The sequence below is a fragment of the Hemitrygon akajei genome, unplaced genomic scaffold (assembly GCF_048418815.1).
Source record: "Hemitrygon akajei unplaced genomic scaffold, sHemAka1.3 Scf000054, whole genome shotgun sequence".
Lineage (NCBI taxonomy): Eukaryota > Metazoa > Chordata > Chondrichthyes > Myliobatiformes > Dasyatidae > Hemitrygon > Hemitrygon akajei.
In genome coordinates this window covers 6,626,374-6,651,369 of record NW_027331940.1, presented here as the reverse complement: position 1 = coordinate 6,651,369, position 24,996 = coordinate 6,626,374, and the positions used below count along the sequence as shown (strand labels likewise).

Sequence of the window (24,996 nt, the reverse complement as noted above, 5' to 3'; positions counted from 1 at the left end):
TGTGATGGGACGGTTTGGAGTGAACTTCTCTCTGAGTCTGATCCCCAGTGTGTATGATGGGATGATATAGAGGGAGATTCACTCTGTGTCTTACCTCGGGAGTGTGTGAAGGGACGGTGTGGAGAGAGTGTCACTCTGTGTCTGACCCCAGGAGTGTGTGATGGGACAGTGCGGAGGGAGATTCACTCTGTGTCTGACCCCAGTAGTGTGTGAAGGGACAGTGTGGAGGGAGATTCAATCTGTGTGTGACCCTGGGAGTGTGTGATGGAAAAAGTGGAGGGATCCTCTCTCAGTGTCTCACCCCAGGAGTGTGTGATGGGACATTGCACAGGGAGATTCTCTCTGTGTCTCACCAGGGGTGTGTGTGTTGTGATGATGTGGAGGGAGAATCACTCAGTGTTTGACCCGCAGTGAATGTGAAGGTACGGTTTGGAGGGAGCTTTACTCATTGTCTGACCCAGAGAGTGTGTGATGGGTCGGTGTGGAGGGAGATACGCTCTGTGTCTCACCCTGGGTGTCTGTGATGGGACGGTGTGGTGAGAGTTTCATTCTGTTTCTCACCCCGGGAGTGTGTGATGGGATGGTTTCGAGGGAGCTTCACTCTGTGTCTGACCCCAGGAATGTGTGACGGGACACTGCAGAGGGAGATTCACTCTGCGTGTATTCCCGGGAGTGTCTAATGTGAGAAATGGTGGGAACTTCTCTGTGAGCCTGACCCCGGGTGTGTGTAACGGGACAGTGAGGAGGGAGATTCACTTTGTGTCTGATCCGGAGTGTGATGGGACGATGTGGAGGTGCCTTCACACTGTGTCTGACCCCCGGGTGTGTCTGATTAACGGTGTGTAGGGAGCTTCATTCTGTGTCAAACAACAGGAGTGTGTGATGGTACGATGCAGAGGGAGATTGACTCTGTGTCTGACCCCAGGAGTTTGTGATGGTACAATGAAGAGGGAGATTCTCTTTGTGTCTGACCCTGGGTGTCTGTGATAGGACGGTGTGTTGAGAGTTTCACTCTGTTTGTCACCCCAGGAGTGTGTGATGGGACGGAGGGAAGGGAGTTTCACTCTGTGTCTGACCCCAGGAGCGTGTGATGGGACAGTGTGCAGGGAGATTCAATCTGTGTGTGACCCTGGGAATGTGTTATGGGAGAAGTGGAGTGAACTTCTCTCTGAGTCTGACCCCGGGAGTGTGTGATGGGAAGATGCAGAGGGAGATTCAATCTGTGTCTGACCCCGGGAGTGTGTGTTGTGATGACGTGGAGAGAGATTCACTCTGTGTGTGACCCCAGGAATGTCTGATGGGATGGTTTCGACAGATATTCACTCTGTATCTGACCCCAGATGTGTGTGAAGGGACAGTGTGGAGGGAGAGTTAATCTGGGTGACCCCGAGATTGTGTGATAGGTCAGTGTGGAGGGAACCTCTCTCTGTGTCTGACCCCGTGAGTGTGTGATGGGACGGTGTGGAGGGAACCTCTCTCTGAGTCTGACCCCGCGAGTGTGTGATGGGACGGTGCAGGGAGATTCACTCTGTGTCTGACCCGCAGTGATTGTGAAGGTGCGGTTTGGAGTGAGCTTTACTCTTTGTCTGACACCAGGAGTGTGTGATGGTACAGTGCAGAGGGAGATTCACTCTGTTTCTCACGCCCGGAGTGTGTGTTGTGACTGTGTGGAGGAAGATTCACTCTGTGTCTCATCCCGGGAGTGTGTAATGGGACGGTGTGGAGGGAGATTTACTCTCAGTCTCACCCGGGAGTGTGTGATGGGACTGTGTGGAGGGACATTCAGTCTGTGTCTGACCCCAGGTGTGTGTGATGGGACGATGTGGGGGTAGCTTCACTCTGTGGCTGTGCCGGGGGAATGTCTGATGGATGGTGTAGAGGAAGCTTCACTCTGTGTCTGACCCCAGGAGAGTGTGCTTTAAGATTACCTGTTTACTCTTTACCAAACAGAAGTTGGCGTTTTAACTTATCATTGTTATCTGATAAAAATTTTCTAACTTTTTTGGAAATCCATATTACTTTTTTCTTTAAAGAAAATTTTAAAGGAGATACTGCTGGTACTATAGTCTGGGCTACTTTTAAAGCACATGTTCGTGGAGAAATTATCTCTTACTCTACCTATATAAAGAAAAGAGCTGACAAAGAAAGATGTGACCTAGCAGCGATATTAAAAGATCTTGATCGAAAGTATGCGCTATCTCCAGATCCAAGTATATATAATAAGCATATTGAAATCCAATCCAAGTATAATCTTCTGCTGACTTACCCAATTGAACGACAGCTGCTGAGAGATAAAACTCAATTTTACATTCACGGGGATAGAACAGGTAGTTTATAAGCCAATCGCTTAAAATCTTTCACAGTTAATCGTCAAATCACAGAAATTTTTAAAGATAATGGTACTACGATATCTGACCATTCTGAAATTAACAACGTATTTAAAGACTTTTACCTTAAGTTGTATCAGTCTGACTCTTCTTCAGATGATACCTATATGAATGCTTTTTTCAGCAATATCAACATTCCTACATTGTCTGCTGATAGTCTAACACGGTTAGATCAGCCTATTTCCAATGGAGAAGCGGCTGAGGCTATACGTGCTTTACATTCTGGTAAGACCCCAGGACCTAATAGCTTTCCTGGGGAGTTTTATAAAACTTTCACTACGTTACTTACACCTTATTTATCCTCTGTTTTATCAGAGTCCTTTAAATCAGGCAAACTCCCTCAATCTTTTTATGAAGCTTTTATTTCTCTTATTCTTAAAAAAAATAAAATCCAGCTGAATGTTCTTCATACAGACCGATCTCTTTATTAAATGTTCATGCAAAAATCTTATCCAAAATCTTAGCTCGAAGACTTGAAAATATTTTATCATCTATCACATGACCAGACAGGATTTATTAAAAATCGTTACTCACATTTTAATATACGTCAGTTATTGAATGTGATATATTCACCATCCAAAAAAAAAGTGTATATTATCCTTAGATGCAGAAAAAGCCTTCGATAGGATTGAGTGGAATTATCTTTTTAAGACCTTAGAAAAGCTTAATTTTGGGCCTAATTTTATTCGTTGGGTTAAATTAATTTACTTGTCTCCTACCGCTCAGGTTATTACTAACTCTCAAATTTCTAAGCCCTTTAAATTACAGCGAGGAACTAGACAAGGTTTTTCTCTTAGTCCTTTACTTTTTGCTTTAGCTATAGAACCCTTAGCAATAGCATTTCGAGAATCTAAGGACATTTCTGGTATACTGAGGGAAGGTATGACTCATAAAATTTCATTATATGCTGATGATATTTTACTTCTTATCTCTAACACTGAAACTTCTTTACCTTCGGTTCTTTCTTTAATTTCCCAGTTTAGTTCTTTTTCAGGATATAAGCTGAACTTAAATGTGAGCTATTTTTAAAAAAATGATCTAATGTCATCAAATGCCAAATTTCCATTCCAAGTTGTTACAAGTCAATTTACATATCTAGGTGTAACAATTACTAAAAACTTCAAGAATTTATTTGAAGAAAACTTAAACCTCTTATTGAATTATGTGAAAAAGATGCTTTCTAAACGGTCTCATCTTTCGTTATCCCTAATTGGCCGAATTATTTCGATTAAAATGAAGATTCTTCCTAAATTTTTATATCTTTTTCAGGCCTTACCTATTTTTATTCCTAAGACCTACTTTGATTCTTTAGATTCAATTTTAACATCTTATATTTGGAATAATAAGCAAGCTCGTTTAAGTAAAGGTTACCTACAAAGAAATAAAGAGATGTGTGGATTAGCCCTACCCAATGTTAGGTTTTACTATTGGGCTGCCAATATAAGGAATATTACTTTCTGGTCTTATTTATCGTAAAGATTGCCCATCATGGGTCTCCTTAGAAGTTAATTCTGTAAAAGATTCCTCTATTGTCTCTCTTCTTGGATCATACTCTTCTTTTTCAGCAAATAAAATAACAGATAACATAATTGTTAGGCAAACTTTAAGGATTTGGTCTCAATTTAGGAAATGTTTTGGTTTAGCGAATTTTTCATTATCATCTCCCATTTTTTAATTATTTTTTATCCCTTCCATGACTGAAAAAGTCTTTAAGGATTGGGATGAACTAGGTAATAAGTGTTTTTGGGACCTGTTTATCTCAGGATCTCTTGCTTCATTTGACCAATTGTCAACTAAATTTGCACTCCCAATAACACATTTTTACAGATACCTTCAAATTAGAGATTTCTTAGGTTTCCAATTAACTACTTTTCCTATAGGTTCTGATAAAAATTTACTGGATGATCTTTTAAATTTAAAACCTTTTGTTAATGTTTCTGTTACCGGTATCTATAACTTGCTGATTGATTCTGGACAAGACTTTTTAGATAAAATAAAACAGCTTGGGAGGATGACCTAAATTGTCAGATTTCTGATGATAGATGGAATAAAATTCTTGAACAGGTTAATAAATCTTCTTTCTGTGCTCGTCATTCTCTTCTGCAATTTAAAGTGGTTCATAGAGCTTACATTTCTAAACAGAAGCTGTCCAGTTTTTATCTGAATGTTTCTCCACGTTGTAATAAATGCAACTCTGCTGATGCCTCTTTAATTCATATGTTTTGGTTTTGCCTTAAAATTGAAAAGATTTGGCGGGAAGTATTCCATACCTTCTCACAAATTTTTAGGGTCCAATTTGACCCAAATCCCCTTACTGCCTTGTTTGGTATTATTGCAGATGAAGATATAACTTTAAATACTTCTAACCTACAGGTTTTAGTTTTTCCCTCTCTTTTAGCAAGCAGAGCAATCTTGCTTAAATGGAAGGAGTCTACCCCTCCTACACATCTTCAATGGCTACGCGATATTATGTCTTATTTAAATTTAGAAAAGATCCGCTGCTCAGTCTTAAATTCGAAACAATCTTTTTATGGTACCTGGGGACCTTTCCTAAATTACTTTTCCAATTTATAAAGTTTAAGAGTGCACAGACTTTTATGTATATTTTTATCTTCTCTTCTTAAGCGATTATGTTTTCTTTTCTAATTTATCCATTATCATCCATCAACTTTTTTATTTGGTAGTTGTTAGAGGGTTGACTTTTTTATATAAAAAAATTATTTTATGCTGTATGAACTATCTTTAAATTTTTGATTACAGTGGTATACCTTTGTGCGATGTGCTATAACATTTTGATCAATTTTATTACAATATATGAATGTACACACGTCATGTTGAGATGTGTTGCACTCTGTAAATCTTGTTTTTTTCTTCTTCTGAATAAAAATATTGTAACAAAAAAGCGTGTGCTGGTATAATGCAGAGGGAGATTCACTGTGTCTGACCCTGGGAGTTTGTGATGGGATGGTTTTGAGGGAGCTTCACTCTGAGTCCGACACCAGGAGTGTGTGATGGTACAGTGCAGAGGGAGATTCACTCTGTGTCTCACTCCGGGAGTGTGTTGGGACAGTGTGGAGGGACATTCACTCTGTCTCACATCCCAGGAGTGTGCAATGGGACGGTGTGGAGGGTCATTCAGTCTGTGTGTGACCCCGTGAGTGTCTGATGGGACAGGCCATCTTGGCCCTTCTCGTCCGTGCTAAACGCTCTCTCTCTCTACCATGTCTCATCGACCTGTACTCACCCCATAACCATCCATTCCTCTCCTGTCCATATACCTATCCAATTTTTTTTTAAATGACAAAATCAAACCTGACTCTGCCACTTCTACTGGAAGCTCGTTTCACAGAGCTACCACTCTCTGAGTAAAGTTGTTCTCCATCGTGTTACCCCCAAACTTTTGCTCCCTAACTCTCAAATCATGTCCTCTTGTTTGAATCTCCCCCTACACTCAAAGGAAAAAGCCTATATACGTCCACTCTATCCATCCCCCTCATAATTTTAAATACCACTATTAAGTCCCCCCTCAACCTTCTATGCTCCAAAGAACATAGAGCTAACTTGTTCAATCTTTCCCTGTAACTTAGGTGCTGAAACCCAGGTAACATTCTAGTAAATCTTCTCTGTACTCTGTTTTCGTGACATCTTTCCTATTATTCGGTGACCAGAACTGTACACAAAACTCCAAATTCGGCCTCACCAATGCTTCGTACAATTTTAACATTACATCCCAACTGCTATACTCAATGCTCTGATTTATAAAGGCCAGCATACCAAAAGCTTTCTTCATCACCCTGTCAACATGAGATTCCACCTTCAGGGAACTATGCACCATTATTCCTAGATCACTCTATTCTACTGCATTCCCCAATGCCCTACCATTTACCATGTATTATTTCAGTTCATCGAGTGCAGGGGGCAACAGTAACCCCAGGTCACTGTTTCTCCTCTAATGAGACTAAAGTCTGATACCAGGACAGGGAGTTACAGCGGTTTATTGATATCAACATGACAAATGTAAATCGACTCACTCACAGTCACACACAATTAACTGACCGGTGACAACGAGTGACAGGTTGAATAATCAGTCCCGTTTCTCACCGTCACTCTGCAGCGGGGAACCGATGATTATAAAATCACACTTCAGGGCCGTGTCCGGGATCGCTGCAGATCCAGGGTCACTGCCGAGAGATTTGTCAATTTAACATCATTATATCGGCCAGGCTGCCGAATGCACCGTCCTCAGCAAAGCGAGCAAAAGGATTCTCTACCGGGACAATCCCACCCCGGGACACCGGTGTCACAGACTGATCCCCGGCCCCCGGGCACTTCCTGTCTGGGTAATTCTCCGGGGTGTCACGTGGGAATCCCGAACACACACTTCCGGCGGAAGCTGTCCCGCCGGACAACAGGCGAAAACACGTCACTGCGGGACCGCTCCGAGCGACACACAGCGCGAGGCCTGAGCTGGTTCCGTTAAAACCGTTGGGAATCAGCCCCAGCGCGCGGCCGTTAAAGGTAAGGGCGGGAGTTAAAGGGGAGGTCGGGGAATCGGCCAAAATGTCCCCATCCCGCGGGCGGGGATGTTCACACATTCAGATGTTCACAGATCACTTTCAGTCCGGGTCTGGGTTCCTGCAGAGATCTCAGTTTCTTCTCCCCGGTCTCACTGAACCAATTCCCCATCAGCCTGAAACAGATGGGAGAATAAAGATGAAATAAACAGATTACACAACAGTGTCAGTAACAGGGGACTGGGGTTAATGATTCAAAAGCACTCACAGACAAATATCATCAGAAAACCCGCGGATCTGCTGATATTTTATCAGATTGAACATTAACACAACACTCACCCGATCCACTCCAGACTCGGGAGGGTCAGTATGAGGCGGCTGAGAGCGGGGACAGATCGGTCTGTCAGCGAGTTTGATCCCAGGTCCAGCTCCGTCAGTGATCGGATTGTACTGAGAGCGGAGACGAGATCCTTGGCACCAGAATCTGTGAGACCGACATTGAACAGCCTGGAGATGAGAGAGAGTGAGGGTGAAGGACGCAGAGAGACAGGAGACGGTACAGATCCCCAGTGTTTATCAGTAACACAATTACTGATCATATTAATGTTCAGTGTCAGACACTCAGTGACTGTAAACACAATCTTCCACAGTCTGGTACTTACCACAGTTTCTGTATTTTACACTCCGGGTTCCTCAGAGCCGCAGACACCAGTTTCACTCCTGAATCTCTCAGTTTATTATTACTCAGGCCCAGCTCCGTCAGTGATAGGTTTGTACTGAGATCGGAGGCGAGATCCTCGGAACCAGAATCTGTGAGACCGACCATCCCCAGCCTGGAGATGAGAGAGAGTGAGGGTGAAGGACACAGAGAGACAGGAGACGGTACAGATCCCCAGTGTATATCAGTAACACAATTACTGATCGTATTAATGTTCAGTGTCAGACACCCAGTGACTGTAAACACAATCTCCCACAGTCTGGTACTTACCACAGTTTCTGTATTTTACACTCCGGGTTCCTCAGAGCCGCAGACACCAGTTTCACTCCTAAATCTCCCAGTTTATTATCACTCAGGTACAGCTCCGTCAGTGATGTGTTTGTATTGAGAGCGGAAGCGAGATCCTCGGCACCAGAATCTGTGAGACTGACTTTGTACAGCCTGGAGATGAGAGGGAGAGTGAGGGTGAAGGACACAGAGAGACAGGAGACGGTACAAATCCTCAGTGTTTATCAGTAACACAATTACTGATCATATTAATGTTCAGTGTCAGACACCCAGTGACTGTAAACACAATCTCCCACAGTCTGGTACTTACCCCAGTTTCTGTATTTTACACTCCGGGTTCCTCAGTGCCGCAGACACCAGTTTCACTCCTAAATCTCCCAGTTTATTATCACTCAGGTCCAGCTCCGTCAGTGATGGGTTTGTATTGAGAGCTGAAGCGAGATCCGCGGCACCAGAATCTGTGAGACCGACTTTGTACAGCCTGGAGATGAGAGAGAGATTGAGGGTGAAGGACACAGAGAGACAGGAGACGGTACAAATCCCCAGTGTTTATCAGTAACACAATTACTGATCACATTAATGTTCAGTGTCAGGCACCCAGTGACTGTAAACACAATCTCCCACAGTCTGGTACTTACTCCAGTTTCTGTATTTTACACTCCGGGTTCCTCAGAGCCGCAGACACCAGTTTCACTCCTGAATCTCTCAGTTTATTATCACTCAGGATCAGCTCCGTCAGTGATGGGTTTGTACTGAGAGCGGAGACGAGATCCTCGGCACCAGAATCTGTGAGACCGACCTTCTTCAGCCTGGAGATGAGAGAGAATGAGGGTGAAGGACGCAAAGAGACAGGAGACGGTACACATCCCCAGTGTTTATCAGTAACAAAATTACAGATCACATTAATGTTCAGTGTCTGACACCCAGTGACTGTAAACGCAATCTCCCACCGTCTGGTACTTACTGCAGTTTCTGTATTTTACACTCTGGGTTCCTCAGAGCCGCAGACAGCAGTTTCACTCCTGAATCCCCCAGTTTATTACCACTCAGGTTCAGCTCCGTCAGTGATGGGTTTGTACTGAGAGCGGAGGCGAGATCCTTGGCACCAGAATCTGTGAGACCGACCTTCTTCAGCCTGGAGATGAGAGGGAATGAGGGTGAAGGACACAGAGAGACAGGAGACGGTACAAATCCCCAGTTTTTATCAGTAACACAATTACTGATTTTTTTTTTCTTCAGCACGACTGCGCAAGTCGGCCAGTGAGACTCTATAGTTACCAATGTGGGACTCTATAGTTAGGGGGTCAGAGAGGTGATTCTGTACATGCAGGAAAGAAACTCGGATGGTAGTTTGCCTCATAGGTGCCAGGGTATGGGATGTTTCTGATCACGTCCAAGATATCCTGTAGTGGGAGGGAGAACAGCCAGAGGTCGTGGTACATATTGGTACCAGTGACATAGGTAGGAAAAGGGAAGAGGTCCTGAAAGCAGACTACAGGGCGTTAGGAAGGAAGTTGAGAAACAGGACCTCAGAGGTAGTGATCACGGAATTACTGCCTGTGCCACGTGACAGTGAGAATAAGATTAGGATGAGGTGGAGGATAAACGCGTGGCTGAGGGATTGGAGCAGGAGGCAGGGATTCAGATTTCTGGATCATTGTGACCTCCTTTGGAGCAGGTGTGACCTGTACAAAAATGACGGGTTGTACTTGAATCCCAGGGGGACCAATATCCTGACAGCAGGGTTTGCTAAGGCTAATGGGGAGAGTTTAAACTAGAATTGCTGGGGGGAGGGAACCAAATTAATGTAACGGAGGAGAGGGAGGTTGGCTCACAAATAGAGAGAATTTGGAGACAGTGTGAAAGGGAGGATACGCGGGTGATAGAGAAGGAGGCACTCAGTCCGATGGTTTGAGATGTGTCTATTTTAATGCAAGGAGTATGATGAATAAAGCGTATGAGCTTTGAGCGTGGATCAGCTCTCGGAGATATGATGTTGTGGCCATTACAGAGCCTTGGATGGTGCAGGGGCAGGACTATCTATGGTTACTTCGAGTGCCAGGCTTTAGATGTTTCAGAAAGGACAGGAAGGGAGGCAAAAGAGGTGGGGGTGTGGCACTGTTGATCAGAGATAGTGTCACGGCTCCAGAAAAGGAGGAAGTCATGGAGGGGTTGTCTACGGCGTCTCTGTGGGTGGAAGTTAGGAACAGGAAGAGGTCAATAACTCTACTGGGTGTTTTGTATAGGGTACCAAACAGTTACAGGGATATTGAGGAGCAGATAGTGAGACAGATTCTGGAAAGGAGTTTTAATAACAGGGTTGTTGAGGTGTGAGATTTTAACTTCCCAAATATTGATTGACAGCTTTCGAGTGAGGGGTTTAGATGGGGTGGAATTTGTTAGGTGTGTTCAGGAAGGTTTCTTGATACAATATGTAGGTAAGCCTACAAGAGGAGAGGCTGTACTTGATCTGCTATTGGGAAATGAACCTGGCCTGTTGTCAGGTCTCTCAGTGGGAGAGCATTTTGGAGATAGTGATCACAATTCTATCTCTTTTACCATTGCATTAGAGAGGGATAGGAACAGGGAAGTTAGGGAAACCTTTAATTAGAGTAAGGGGAACTATGAGGCTATCAGGCTGGAACTTGTAAGCATAAATTGGAAACAGATGTTCTCAGGGAAACATACTGAAGAAATGTAGAAAATGTTCAGGGGATATTTGTGTGGGGTTCTGAGTAGGTACGTTCCAATGAGACATGGAAAGGATGATAGGGTACAAGATCCATGGTGCACAAAGGCCGTTGTAAATCAAGTCAAGAAAAAAAGAAGAGCTTACGAAAGATTCAAAAAACGAGGTAATGATATGAATCTGGAATATTATAAGGCTAGCAGGAAGGAGCTTATGAATGAAATCAGGAGAGCTAGAAGGGGCCATGAGAAGGCCTTGGCGGACAGGATTAAGGAAAACCCCAAAGCATTCTGCAAGTATGAGAAGAGCAAGAGGATAAGATGTGACAGAATAGGACCAAACTGGTGTGACAATGGAAAATTGTGTATGGAACCGGAGGAAATAGCGGAGGTATTTAATAAACCATTTGCTTCAGTATTCATAACGGAAAAGGATCTTGGCAATTGTAGGGATGAATTGCAGTGGACTGAAAAGCTTGAGAAAGTAGATATTAAGAAAGAGGATGTTGTGGAGCTTTTGGAAAGCATCAAGTTGGATGTCACCGGGACTGGAAGGTAGAGCAGTAGATGTAGGGTATATGGATTTCAGCAAGGCATTTGATAAGGTACCCCATGCAAGGCTTATTGAGAAGGTAAGGAGGCATGAGATCCAAGGGGACATTGCTTTGTGGATCCAGAACTGGCTTGCCCACAGAAGACAAAGAGTGGTTGTAGACGGGTCATATTCTGCATGGAGGCCAATGACCAGTGGTGTGCCTCAGGGATATGTTCTGGGACCCCTAGTCTTTGTGATTTTTATAAATGACCTGAATGAGGAAGTGGAGGGTAGTGTTAGTAAATTTGCTGATGACACAAAGGTTGGGGGTGTTGTGGATAGTGTGGAGGACTGACAGAGGTCACAGCGGGACACCAAAAGGATGCAAAACTGGGCTGAAAAGTTGCAAATGGAGTTCAACCCAGATAAGTGTGAAGTGGTTCATTTTGGTAGGTCAAATATGCTGGTAGAATATAGTGTTAATGGTAAGAGTCTTGACAGTGTGGAGGATCAGAGGGATCTTGGGGTCCGAGTACAGAGGACACTCAAAGCTGCTATGCAGGTTGACTCTGTAGTTAAAAAGGCGTACAGTGTATTGGCCTTCATCAGTCGTGGGATTGAGTTTAAGAGTCGAGAGGTAATGTTTAAGAGTTGAGAGGTTATGAGGGGGATAGATCAAGTTGACGTGGATAGGCTTTTTCCATTGAGAGTAGGGGAGATTCAAACAAGTGGACATGATTTGAGAGTTAGGGGGCAAAAGTTTAAGGGTAACACAAGGGTGAATTTCTTTACTCAGAGAGTGGTGGCTGTGTGGAATGAGCTTCCAGTGGAAGTGGTAGAGGCAGGTTCGGTATTTTCATATCAAGTAAAATTGCATAGGAATATGGACAGGAAAGGAATGGAAGGTTATGGGCTGAGTGCAGGTCAGTTTGACTAGGTGAGAGTAAGCGTTCGGCACGGATTACAAGGGCCAAGATGGCCTGTTTCCGTGCTGTTATGGTTATATGTTGCAGCGATATAGGACCCTGATCAGACCCCACTTGGAGTACTATGCACAATTCTGGTCACCTCACTATAGGAAGGACATGGAAACCATAGAGAGGGTGCAGAGGAGATTTCCAAGGATGTTGCCTGGTTTGGGGAGCATGCCTTATGAGAATAGGTTGAGTGAACTCGGCCTTTTCTCTTGGAGTGACGGAGGATGAGAGGTGACTTGGTAGAGGTGTACAAGATAATGAGAGGCATTGATCGTGTAGATAGTCAGAGGCTTTTCCCCAGGGCTGAAATGGCTAGCATGAGAAGGCATAGTTTTAAGGTGCTTGGAAGTAGGTACAGAGGAGATGTCAGGGGTAAGTTTTTTTACACAGAGAGTGGTGAGTGCGTGGAACGGGCTGCTGGCGACGGTGGTGGAGACGGAAACGATCGGATCTTTAAACTCCAGGATGGCTACATGGAGCTTAGAAATATGGAGGGCTATGGGTAAAACCGAGGTAATTCTAAGGTAGTGACATTTTCAGTACAGCGTTGTGGGCCGAAGGGCCTGTACTGTGCTCTAGGTTTTCTATGTTTCTTTAGTTCTACTGATCAAATTAATGTTCAGTGTCAGACACCCAGTGACTGTAAACACACTCTCCCACAGTCTGGTACATACCACAGTGTCTGTATTTTACACTCCGGGTTCCTCAGAGCTGCAGACACCAGTTTCACTCCTGAATCTCCCAGGTCATTCTCACCAAGTCTAAACACAAACAGACAGATTGATGAACAAAGTGATTCAAACCGTGGGTCTGGGGGAATTTCTCTCACTGGGATATTTCAGGAAACATTAAACCCTTCAGTAAATCACTGATCGGAGTTCCCATCACTGTCAATGTCCCTCACTGACCAGCTCTAGTGTATTCACCGAATGTCAATAATTTAGTCTGTCGGTGTGACCCTGTAAACTCCACATATTCTCTCTCATTTCCAGATGGCTAAACAAAATGTTCCTGACCGAAATGCAGAAATGTCAATGCGACACAGTGAAAAAGACCCACCCGAGCTAAAGGGATGGGGAAGAGAGATCCCCCAAGAAGAGTGGGGGATGGGAACAGAGGCCCCTCACGAGAAAGGGTGATGGTGAATAGAGATCCCATAGGATGAAGGGGGATGGGGAAGAGAGATCCCGCTGGAGGAAAGGAGATGAGAAAGACTGATGCCACAGGAAGAGGGGAATGGGAACAGAGGCCCAACAGCAGGAAGGGGGATGGTGAAGAGAGATCCCACAGATGGAAGGGAGATGTGGAAGAGATAGATCCCTGAAGAGGAAGGAAGATGTGGAAGGGAGATCCCACAAGAAGATTGGAGGATGGGGTACAGAGATCCCACAGGAGTAGTGGGATGGGTAAGAGAGATCCCACAGAAGGAAGTCGGATGGACGAGTGATCCCACGGGAGGAAGGGGGTTGGGAAAGAGAGATCCCACAGTAGGAATGGGATGGGGAAGAGAGTTCCAACAGCAGGAAGTTGATGGGGAAGAGAGATCCCACAGGAGGAAGGGAGATGAGAAAGACAGATGCCACAGGAAGAGGGGAATGGGAATAGAGGCTCAACAGCAGGAAGGGGGATTGCGAAGAGTGAGCCCACAGGAGGAGGTCGGATGGATGAGCGATCTAAAAGCAGGAAGGGTTATGTGGAAGGGAGATCCCACAAGAAGAGTGGGGGGATGGGAACAGAGGCGCCATAGGCGAAGGTGAATGGCGAAAGAGATCCCAGAGGAAGAAGGCAGATGGGGAGGAGTGATCCCACTGGAGGAAGTGGGATGGGGCAGAAAGATTCCCACAGGATGAAAGGCAGTGGGGAAGATAAATGCCACAGGAGGAAGCGGATGTAGGAGAGACATCGAACAGAAAGAAGGGGGATGAGGAAGAGCGATCTCACAGGAGGAAGGGGCATGGGGAAGAGAGACCGACAGGAAGAGGAGGAACGGGGAAGAGAGATCATACAGCAGGATGGGGGATAAGTAGGAGAGTTACCTCAGGAGGAATGGGGATGGGAAAGAGTGATCCCACAGAAAGATAGGACATGGAACAGAGGACCCACAGGAGAAAGGGGGTAGGAAGAGAGATCCAAAAGGAGGAAGGGAGATGAGAAAGTGAGATGCCACAGGAAGAGGGGAATGGGAACAGTGGCCCAACTGCAGGAAGGAGGATGGTGAAGAGAGAGCCCACAGGAGTTCAGATGGACGAGAGATCTGAAAGTAGGAAGGGGGATGTGGTAGAGAGATCCCACAGGTGGAAGGGGGAAGGGGAATTGATAGATCCCTGAAGAGGAAGAAAGATGTGGAAGGGAGATCGCACAAGAAGGGTGGGGTATGACAACAGAAGCCCCACAGAAGAAAGGTGGATGGGGAATAGAGATCCCACAGGAGGAAGGGGGATGGGGAAGTGAGATCCCACAGGAGGAAGGGGGATGGGGAAGAGAGATCCCACAGGAGGAAGGGGGATAGATAGATAGATAGATAGATAGATAGATAGATAGATAGATAGATAGATAGATAGATAGATAGATAGATAGATAGATAGATAGATAGATAGATAGATAGATAGATAGATAGATACTTTATTCATCGCCATGGGGAAATTCAACATTTTTTCCAATGTCCCATACACTTGTTGTAGCAAAACTAATTACATACAATACTTAACTCAGTAAAAATATGAGTCTAAATCACTATCTCAAAAAGCATTAATAATAGCTTTTAAAAGTTCTTAAGTCCTGGCGGTTGAATTGTAAATCCTAATGGCATTGGGGAGTATTGACCTCTTCATCCTGTCTGAGGAGCATTGCATCGATAGTAACCTGTCGCTGAAACTGCTTCTCTGTCTCTGGATGGTGCTATGTAGTGGATGTTCAGAGTTTTCCATAATTGACCGTAGCCTACTCAGCGCCCTTCGCTCAGCTACCGATGTTAAACTCTCCAGTACTTTGCCCACGACAGAGCCCGCCTTCCTTACCAGCTTATTAAGACGTGAGGCGTCCCTCTTCTTAATGCTTTCTCCCCAACACGCCACCACAAAGAAGAGGGCGCTCTCCACAACTGACCTATAGAACATCTTCAGCATCTCACTACAGACATTGAATGACGCCAACCTTCTAAGGAAGTACAGTCGACTCTGTGCCTTCCTGCACAAGGCATCTGTGTTGGCAGTCCAGTCTAGCTTCTCGTCTAACTGTACTCCCAGATACTTGTAGGATGGGGAAGAGAGATCCCACAGGAGGAAGGGGGATGTGGAAGTGAGATCCCACAGGAGGAAGGGGGATGGGGAATAGAGATCCCACAGGAGGAAGCCAGATAGGGAAGGGACATCCCACAGGAGGAAGGGGGAAGGGGAAGGGAGATCCCACAGGTGGATTTCTCCCCGTGCCACGTGCTAGTGAGGCTAGAAATAGGAATATAATGCAGCTAAATACGTGGCTGAGGGGATGGTGCATGAGGGAGGGGTTCATGTTTCTGGACAATTGGGCTTTCTTCCAGGGGAGGTGGGACCAATTCCGATTGTACAATTTGCACCTGAACTGGAGGGGACTAACATCCTTGCCGGTAGGTTAGGCATGTTCTGCTCAGGGGGTTTTAAACCAGATTGTAAGCGGAGGGAGCAGTGTGTTAGAGCAGATAGTGAGGTGGAGGAGGATAAGGGTCATGCGAGGACAACTTGTATAGACAGATATCAATGGTTTGTACGTGATAGAAATGTTCTCAGGTGCATCTATTTCAATGCAAGGGGTATTGTAGGTAAGGCAGATGAGTTTAGGGCGTGGATTGGCACATGATGATATCGACATTATTGCTATTCGTAAGACTTGGTTGCAGGAGGGGCAGGACTAATAACTATATAAACATATAACAATTACAGCACGGAAACAGGCCATTTCGGCCCTTCTAGTCCGTGCCGAATGCTTACACTCACCTAGTCCCACTGACCCGTCCTCAGCCCATAACCCTCCATTCCTTTCCTCTCCATATACCTATCCAATTTTACTTTAAATGACAATACCGAACCTGCCTCTACTACTTCTACTGGAAGCTCGTTCCACACAGCTACCACTCTCTGAGTAAAGAAATCACCCGTCATATTATCCTTAAATGTTTGCCCCCTAACTCTCAACTGATGTCCTCTTGTTTGAATCTCCACTATTCTCAATGGAAAAATCCTATCCACGTCAACTCTATCTATCCCCCTCATAAGTTTAAATACCTCTATCGTCCCCCCTCAACCTTCTATGCTCCAAAGAATAAAGACCTAGCTTGTTCAATCGTTCTGTGTAACTTTGGTGCTGAAACCCATGTAACATTCTAGTTAATCTTCTCTGTATTCTCTCTATTTTATTGACATCTTTCCTATAATCCGGTGACCAGAACTGTACACAATACTCCAAATTCGGTCTTACCAATGCCTTGTACAATTTTAACATTACATCCCAACTCCTATACCCAATGCTCTGATTTATAAAGGCCAACATACCAAAAGCTTTCTTCACCACCCTATCCACATGAGATTCCGCCTTCAGGGAACTATGCACCATTATTCCTAGATCACCCTGTTCTACTGCATTCTTCAATGCCCTACAATTTACCATGTATGTCCTATTTGGATTATTCCTACTAAAATGTAGTACCTCACACTTATCAGCATTAAACTCCATCTGCCATCGTTCAGCCCACTCCTCTAACTGTTCTAAATCTCTCTGCAAACTTTTAAAACCTACTTCATTATCCACAACGCCACCTATCTTAGTATCATCTGCATGCTTACCAATCCAATTTATCACCCCATCATCCAGATCATTAATGTATATGACAAACAACATTGTACCCAGTACAGATCCCTGAGGCCCACCACGAGTCACCGGCCTCCAAACTGACAGTTATCCACCACTGCTCTCTGGCATCTCCCATCCAGACACTGTTGAATCCATTTTACTGCTTCAGTATTAATACCTAACGATCAAATCTTCCTAATTAACCTTCTGTGCGGAACCTTGTCAAGGGCCTTAATGAAGTCCATATAGACAACATCCACTGCTTTACCCTCGTCAACTTTACTTGTAACCTCTTCAAAAAATTCAATAAGGTTTGTCAAACATGACCTTCCATGCACAAATCCATGATGACTGTTCCTAATCAGACCCTGTCTATCCAGATAATTATATATACCATCTCTAAGAATACCTTCCATTAATTTACCCACCACTGACGTCAAACTGACAGGCCAATAATTGCTAGGTTTAATCTTAGAACCCTTTTTAAACAATGGAACCACATGAGCAATACGACAATCCTTCGGCACCATCTCCGTTTCTAATAACATTTGTAATATTTCTGTCAGAGCCCCTATTTCTACACTAACGTCCCTCATGGACCTAGAGAATATCCTGTCAGAATCCGGAGATTTATCCACTTTTATATTCCTTTAAAGCGCCAGCTTCGTGTTCCGGGGTTCCGTTGTTTCAGACATGATAGGGGTGAAGGATGAAAGGAGAAGGAGTGGCATTACCAGTCAGGGAGAATATCACAGCTGTGCGTAGATTGGACAGCCCGGAGGGCTCGTCTATAGAGGCCATATGGGTGGAGCTGAGGAACGGGGAAAGTGTGAGCACACGAATAGGGTTGTATTATAGGCAGAGAGAATTGGAGGAGCAAATCTGTAGAGAGTTAGCAGACCGATGTAAGAAACAGTAAGTTGTAATCGTAGAGGATTTTAACTTTCCACATTTTGACGGGGACTCCCACTCTGAGACAGGGTTAGATGGCGTGGAGTTTGTCAAATGTGTTCAGGAAATTTTTCTAAATCAATATATTGCGGTAGAGAGGATGCAATACCTGATCTCCTATTAGGGAACCAGACAGGTCAGGTGACAGAAGTATGTGTAAGCAAACATTTTGGGTCCAGTGACCATAATGTCATTAGTTTAAAGATAATTATGAATAAGGATAGAACTAGTCCACCAGTTAAGGTTCGGAATTGGTGAAGGGCCAATTTTGTGGAAATGAGTGAGGATCTGGTAAAAGTGGATTGGGATAAGTTGTTTTCTTGCAAGGATGTGTTCAGTAAGTGGAACGCCTTCAAGGGTGAAATTCTGAGAGTGCAGAGTTTGCATGTTCCTGCCAGGATTAAAGGCAAAGTTAACAGGCATAGGGAACCTCGGTTTTCAAGGGATATTGGCGATCTGGTTAAGTAGGTGTTTAGCAGGTATAGGCAACAAGGAACAATTGAGGTACTTGAAGAGTATAGAAAATGTAAGGGATTACGAAAGAAGGAAATCAGGAAGGCAAAAAGAAGACATGAGGTTGCTTTGGCAGATAATGTGAAGGTAAACCAGAAGGGTTCCTACAAGTATATTGAGAGTAAAAGGATAGCAAAGGACAACATTGGTCCCCTAGAAGATCAGAGTGGTCGTCTATGTGTGGAGCCTCAAGAGATGGGGGAGATCTTAAACAGTTTTTTGCGTCAGTGTTTACTCAGGGAACTGGCATTACGGATATGGAATTAGGGCAAACAAACAGTAGTGTCATGGAACATATAGAGATTAAAGAGGAGGAGCTGCTTGCTGCCTTACAGTGAATAAAGGTAGATAAATCTCCGGGCCTGACATGATATTTCCTCGGACCTTGAGAGAGACTAGTGTAGAAATTGCAGGGGCCCTGGCAGAAATATTTAAAATGTCCTCAGCCATGGGTGCGGTGCCGAAGGATTGGAGGGTAGTTCATGTAGTTCCGTTGTTTGAAAATGGCTCAAAAATTACACCAGGTAATTACAGGCCAGTAAGCCTGACATCAGTAGTAGGTAAATTATTGGAAGGTGTTCTGAGAGATCGGATATACAAGGATTTGGACAGCCAAGTGCTGATAAAAGATAGTCAACATGGCTTTGTATGTGGTAGATCATGTTTAATGAATCTTGTAGTGTTTTTCGAGGAGGTTACCAAGAATGCATATGAAGGAAAGGCCGTGGATGTTGTCTGTATGAACTTTGGTAAGGCCTTTGACAAGGTCCCACACATAAAAGGTTAGTTCAGAAGGTTCAGACACTAGGTATCCATGGAGATGTTGTAAACTGGATTCGAATTGGCTGTGTGGGAGAAGACAGAGAGTGGTAGTGGATGATTGCTTCTCAGACTGGAGGCCTGTGACTAGTGGTGTGTCTCAGGGATCTGTGCTGGGACCATTGTTGTTTGTTGTCTGTATCAATGATCTAGATGATAATGTGATAAATTGGATCGGCAGGTTTGCTGATGACACTAAGATGGAGGCGTTGTGGACAGTGAGGAAGGCTTTCAAAGCTTGCAGAGGGATCTGGACCAACTGGAAAAATGGGCCAGAAAATGGCAGATGGAATTTAATGCAGACAAGTTTGAGGTGTTCCATTTTGGAAGGACAAATCAAGGTACGACAAACACGATAAACGGTAGGGCACTGAAGAGTGCGGAGGAACAGATGGATCTGGGTGTTCAGAAACATATGTCCCTGAAAGTGGCATCACAGGTAGACAGGTTTGTAAAGAAGGCTTTTGGCATCCTGGCATTCATAAATCAAAGTACTGAGTATGGGAGTTGGAATATTATGGTGAGGTTGTATAAGACATTGGTGAGGCCAAATTTGGAGTATTGTGTGCAGTTCTGATTACCTAACTATAGGAAGGATATCAGTAAGTTTGAAAAAGTGCAGAGAAGATTTACTAGGATGTTGCTTGGTCTTCAGGAGTTGAGTTACAAGGAAAGATTGAACAGGTTAGGACTTTATTCCTTGGAGCGCAGAAGAATGAGGGGAGATTTGATAGAGGTTTACAAAATTATGAGGGTATAGACAGGGTAAATGCGAATAGGCTCTTTCCACATAGATTAGGAGAGATACAAATGAGAAGACATGTCTTCAGCGTGAAAGGGGAAAGGTTTTGGGGGAGAATTAGGAGGAACTTCTTCACTCAGAGGGTGGTGAGAGTGTGGAACGTGCTGCCATCTGATGTGGAAAATGTGGACTCACTCTTAAGCTTTAAGTATAAATTGGATAGATACATGGATGGGGGAGGACCGGAGGGTTATGGACTGGGTGCAGGTCAATGGGACTAGCGGAATAACGTTTTGGTACAGACTAGAAGGACAGAATGGCTTGTTTTCTGTGCTGTAGTGTTCTATGATTTTATGATTCTATGGGGAGGAGAGTTCCCAGAGGCGAAGGTGGGATGGGGGATGGGGAAGAGAAATCCCACAGGAGGAAAGGGGATGGGGAAGAGAGAACCCACAGGAGGAAGGGGGATGGGGAAGGGAGATCCCACAGGCGGCATGGGAGTGTGAAAGAGAGATCCCACAGCAGGATGAGGCATGGGGAAGAAAGATCCCACAGGAGGAAGGGGGACGGGGAAGAGAGATCTCACAGGAGGAAGGGGTATGGGGAAGAGAGATCCCAAAGGAGGAAGGGGATATAGAGAGAGATTAAACAGGATGAAGGGGGAACGGGTTGAGAGATCGGCCAGGAGGAGGAGGGATGTGAAAGAGAGCTCCCACAGGAGGATGTGGGATTGGGAAGAGAAATCTCACAGGAGGAAGGGGGATGGGGAAGAGAAATTCCACAGGACAATGGGGCATGCCAAAGAGAGATCCGACAGGAAGAAGTCGATGGAGGAGAGAGATCCCATAGGAGGAACGGGTATGGGGAAGCGAGTTTCAAAAGCAGGAAGGGATGGGGAAGAGAAATCCATAGAAGGAAGGGGGATGTGGAAGAGCGATCTCATAGGTGAAAGGGACATGCGGAAGAGAGATCCCACAGGAGGAAGAGGGATGGGGAGGAGAGCTCTCACAGGAAGGGGGGGGGGGGGGTTATGTGGAAAAGACATCCCACAGGAGGATGAGGAAAGTGTAATAGAGAGCCCACAGGAGGAATGGGGATGGGGCGAGATTCCAAAGAATGGAAGGGGGATTGGGATGAGAGGTCCCACAGGAGGATTCCAAGGGTAAACAACAATCCTACAAGATGAGAGGATGCAGAATATTTTTGTACGTGTGTGTTGGGTCTGAACAGAGCCCCAGAGGAGATGTGCCCTCGCTTTTTGCGTATCTGGAAGTGAGCAAAGTGACACACGGGGAAGGGCAGGGGAGGACAATCTCACAATGGTATTTCTTTCCTTCTCACTGGGACAGTCTGCTGACGGTCTCTTGTCCCTCACCGGGAAGGGGGTGTGAATCTCTGACCCACCTGCTGTAGTCAGTGTCGGTCTGGGTGTCAGTAACATTGAGAAGGAACAATATCAGTGGACGTGTCACAGGCAGCAGGAAACACGGCCACTCCTGTGATTTACAACCATTAAACCAATGGCCGTTGTTCCCTGATCTGATGAAGTCTCCAACATCCCTTCACAAGGAACCACAGAACACTCCCGTCCTTGGGGAATTACTGATCGATCCCCATGGGTATTTGTCACAATTCTTCACAATCTGATTTACTACAAATTTACCCAAATTCATTTACATTGAAACAACACAATGAGGCAGTTTCACAGTTCAGAGTGAGAGATAAACCAAGTTACCTCAACTCCTGGCACTTGTGCAGCCCGGGTCCCAGCCGCTGGATTCCTTCACTCTGAATGTGGCAGCTCTCCAGGTCGAGGTGATTTATTGTATCACAGAGTCCGATGACATGAGACAGGACCGTACAGTCATTCGGAGTCAGTGTCATTCCACTTAATGAAAGTGTTTCCACAGATCCCAGTGCGGCCTGAGACAGTCCACGATTCTGAGACTCAAACAGGTAGTGCAATGTGTTCAGGAGGCTCCTTTTACCAGCTTCACTCCCAATGTTTCCACTCTGGCGTTTAACCTCCTCCCTCACCCAGTCAATTACCCGGTAGGTTGTCTCATGAGGAAATCGACCCAGAACCTCCTCCAGGCCCCGAGTTGTCATTGGGGATGAGAGACCAGCAACGAAACGGAGAAATACCTCAAATCGCCCATCTGTCGTGCTGTGGACTTCGGTGAGGAATTTCAGGATATCCCCGGAATGTGGATTCAGGAATTGTGCGACTGCAGCTACAAACTCTTGGATGGTGAGGTGTGGGAATGTGTACACCACGCTCCGGGCAGAATCCTCTCTCTCCAGAAGCTCTATCAGGAACCCGGACAGGAACTGGGAAGGCTGCAGATTGTACTTGATCAAATCTCCATCTGTAAACACAATCTTCTTCTCGGACACTCCGCTGAAGGCCATCTGACCAACCCTGAGTAACACATCACGGGGGCTGTCAATCTCACGGCCGTGGTTTTTCAGGATGTTGTAAATATAGTAGGAGTACAGTTGCGTGATGGTCTTGGGAACTCGCTGTGGGTCCCTGACTCTTTGTGTGAAGAAGGGGCCCAGTGCCAGTGCAAGGATCCAGCAGTAGGAGGGATTGTAGCTCATGGTGTACAGGATCTCGTTCTCCTTCATGTGGTTGAAAACAGCTTCTGCCACCGTCTGATCTTCAAAATACCTGATGAAATATTCCTTCCGTTCCTCACCAACAAATCCCAGGATTTCAGCCCAGACACTGATGTCTGCCTTTTGCAATAAATGTAACGCTGTGGGGCGGGTGGTCACCAGCACTGAACACCCTGGTAGCAGCTTGCCCTGGATTAAACTATACACAATATCAGACACGTTGCACTTGAATTCAGGATCTGTGTACTGTGATTCTGTGTCTCTCTGACCATCAACGAAGTTGATTTTGTCCTTGAATTCATCCAATCCGTCGAATATGAACAGCAGTCCCTCTGTGTGTTTCCAGACCTCTCCCAGGATATTCCCAAAGTAGGGGTAATGATGCAGAATCAGTTCTTTCAGGTTTATTCTGCAGTTAATGGTGTTTAAATCCCGGAATTTGAAACTGAAGACAAACTGGAATTGTTGGTATATCTTCTCCGTGGCCCAGTCATAAACAATCTTTTGTACCATTGTTGTTTTCCCCGATCCCCGGGACTCCGGCCACTGCTGCGGACATCCCGGATTTGTTTCTAAAGACAGATCTTTTCAATTTTTGAACAAAGCTCTTCTTGAATAACTGATCAGTCCGGATTTTTTCCAGCTTACCACGGAGATCTTTTTCTCTCCACTGCTCGTGGTCTCTGCCTCTTGCCAGCATCTCGTGTTCCACCAGTCTCCGATCTCGAACAGTAGAAATGACCGTGAGCTCAGCGTATCGATCAACCAGCTGGAGAACCTTCACCTTCTCCCTCATCAGGATCGTGTTCACTCTCAGTGTTTCAGTTTGTGTCCGCAGAGTCTCCTTGTGTTTCCTTCGAACATCTTATGACGGACAGAAATAGGTTGTCAATGCCTGATCTGATGAACATGGAGCTCACGACATATTTTCTTTAATAAAAAAAATACTCGTTAAAGACACTGTTTGGGTGAAATTGGGAGATCAGAGATAAGAGTGTCTGAAAATGAACGACGGCCCTGAAACATTTCTGATCTGATTCAGATCCGCTGTTAAAGTCTCCACTCTCCCCTCTGTTGGTAGTTTGCAGATTCCCCGGTGTTCCAGCGAGCACCAAGTGCACACGTGATTCTGGAGAGGAGAGTGTTGTGTGGAGCGGGTGGTTTCACTGCTTTCACTGCTCAGCTTCTGCTGACCTGTGCAACCCTGCAGAGGGTAACAGTGGGGGGGGGGCATTTACTTGCTCTACTGACTTTTACTTCTCTCACAATGGACCCCATGTTCTTGACACTCCTTTAGGATGAAGCTGTCAGTACTGAGCCGCAGAAAAGGAACATAATTTCAGTTTCCTTTTCCAGGCTGAGCCAGTCACGATGTAACACACCCCGCACTGGTCTACAGTCTCTTATTCTCCGAGGAGCCGGTACATGAACTCAGGCAATTCCCCGATGATGTGCGGAAGAGCAGGAAGCTGAAGAGGATGGCAGCGGTAATAGGGAACTCTAAAGTCAGGAGATTCTGTGGACACCGATAGTACTTTGCCTCTCAGGTGCCATTGTCCGAAATGTTTATGGACGCGTCCACAATATCCTGAGAAGGGAGGTTGAGCAGCCAGAAGTCGTGACAAACATTGGTAACAACGACATAGGAAAAGCAAAGGGAGGAGGTCTGGAAAACCGAACACAGGGGGTTAGGAAAAAAGCTGAGGAACAGGACCTCAAAAGTAGTGATCTCAGGATTGCTGCCTGTGCCACCCGACAGTGGCAATAGGAATAGAATGAGGTGGCAGAGAAATGTGTGGCGGAGCATTTGGAGCAGGGGGCAGGAATTCAGATTTCTGGATAATTGGGACCACTTCCGGGGCAGGTAGGACCTGTACAAAAGGCACGGGTTACAGGTGAATCCGATGAGGACCAATATTCTTCCGGACAGATTTACTGGAGCTGTTGGGAGTGTTTTGGCCGGGGGACTGGAACTAGGACGATGAGGACCAATATTCTTGCGGGCAGATTTACTGGAGCTGTTGGGAGTGTTTTGGCCGGGGGACTGGAACTAGGACGATGAGGACCAATATTCTTCCGGGCAGATTTACTGGAGCTGTTGGGAGTGTTTTGGCCGGGGGACTGGAACTAGGACGATAGAGCTGTGGATGAAACAGCAGTTTTACAAGTAGATGATGGGTTTAACATGAATGTAAGGAAGGACAAGCCAATGACTGGGTTCAAATACAGACAGAGCAAACTGTTCAATTGTACCACATCCACAACATTCAAAAGGGGGGAGAGGGAGAACTGAACACATTGCATGTAAATGCATGCAGCATTTAGAATAAGGTGGACGAACTCTTGGCGGAGTTAGAGATTGGTCGGTATGATGTTGTGGGCATCACTGAGTCGTGGCTGAAAGAAGACCATAGTTGG

The 24,996-nt window shown here is 45.4% G+C and overlaps 2 protein-coding genes across 7 annotated transcripts in view; both read right to left on the bottom strand.

The window, feature by feature from the left end:
- Window positions 1-5,961: 5,961 nt before the first annotated feature.
- The window catches only part of LOC140721387 (NACHT, LRR and PYD domains-containing protein 12-like), a 469,945-nt gene continuing 450,910 nt past the window's right edge, over window positions 5,962-24,996 (bottom strand). Inside the window, exons 16-22 of the mRNA XM_073036229.1 lie at window positions 8,872-9,042; window positions 8,546-8,716; window positions 8,218-8,388; window positions 7,890-8,060; window positions 7,564-7,734; window positions 7,241-7,408; window positions 5,962-7,077 (exon numbers count right to left, since the gene is read on the bottom strand). Of these exons, the coding sequence (XP_072892330.1) occupies window positions 6,975-7,077; window positions 7,241-7,408; window positions 7,564-7,734; window positions 7,890-8,060; window positions 8,218-8,388; window positions 8,546-8,716; window positions 8,872-9,042 (1,126 nt within the window). The 3' untranslated portion in view covers window positions 5,962-6,974. The remainder of the gene's footprint in view (window positions 7,078-7,240; window positions 7,409-7,563; window positions 7,735-7,889; window positions 8,061-8,217; window positions 8,389-8,545; window positions 8,717-8,871; window positions 9,043-24,996) is intronic.
- The window catches only part of LOC140721392 (uncharacterized), a 1,266,977-nt gene continuing 1,264,905 nt past the window's right edge, over window positions 22,925-24,996 (bottom strand). For all 6 annotated transcript variants that reach the window (XM_073036244.1, XM_073036243.1, XM_073036240.1 and 3 more), the window contains one exon: window positions 22,925-23,442. In XM_073036244.1, the coding sequence (XP_072892345.1) occupies window positions 23,069-23,442 (374 nt within the window). In that variant the 3' untranslated portion in view covers window positions 22,925-23,068. The remainder of the gene's footprint in view (window positions 23,443-24,996) is intronic.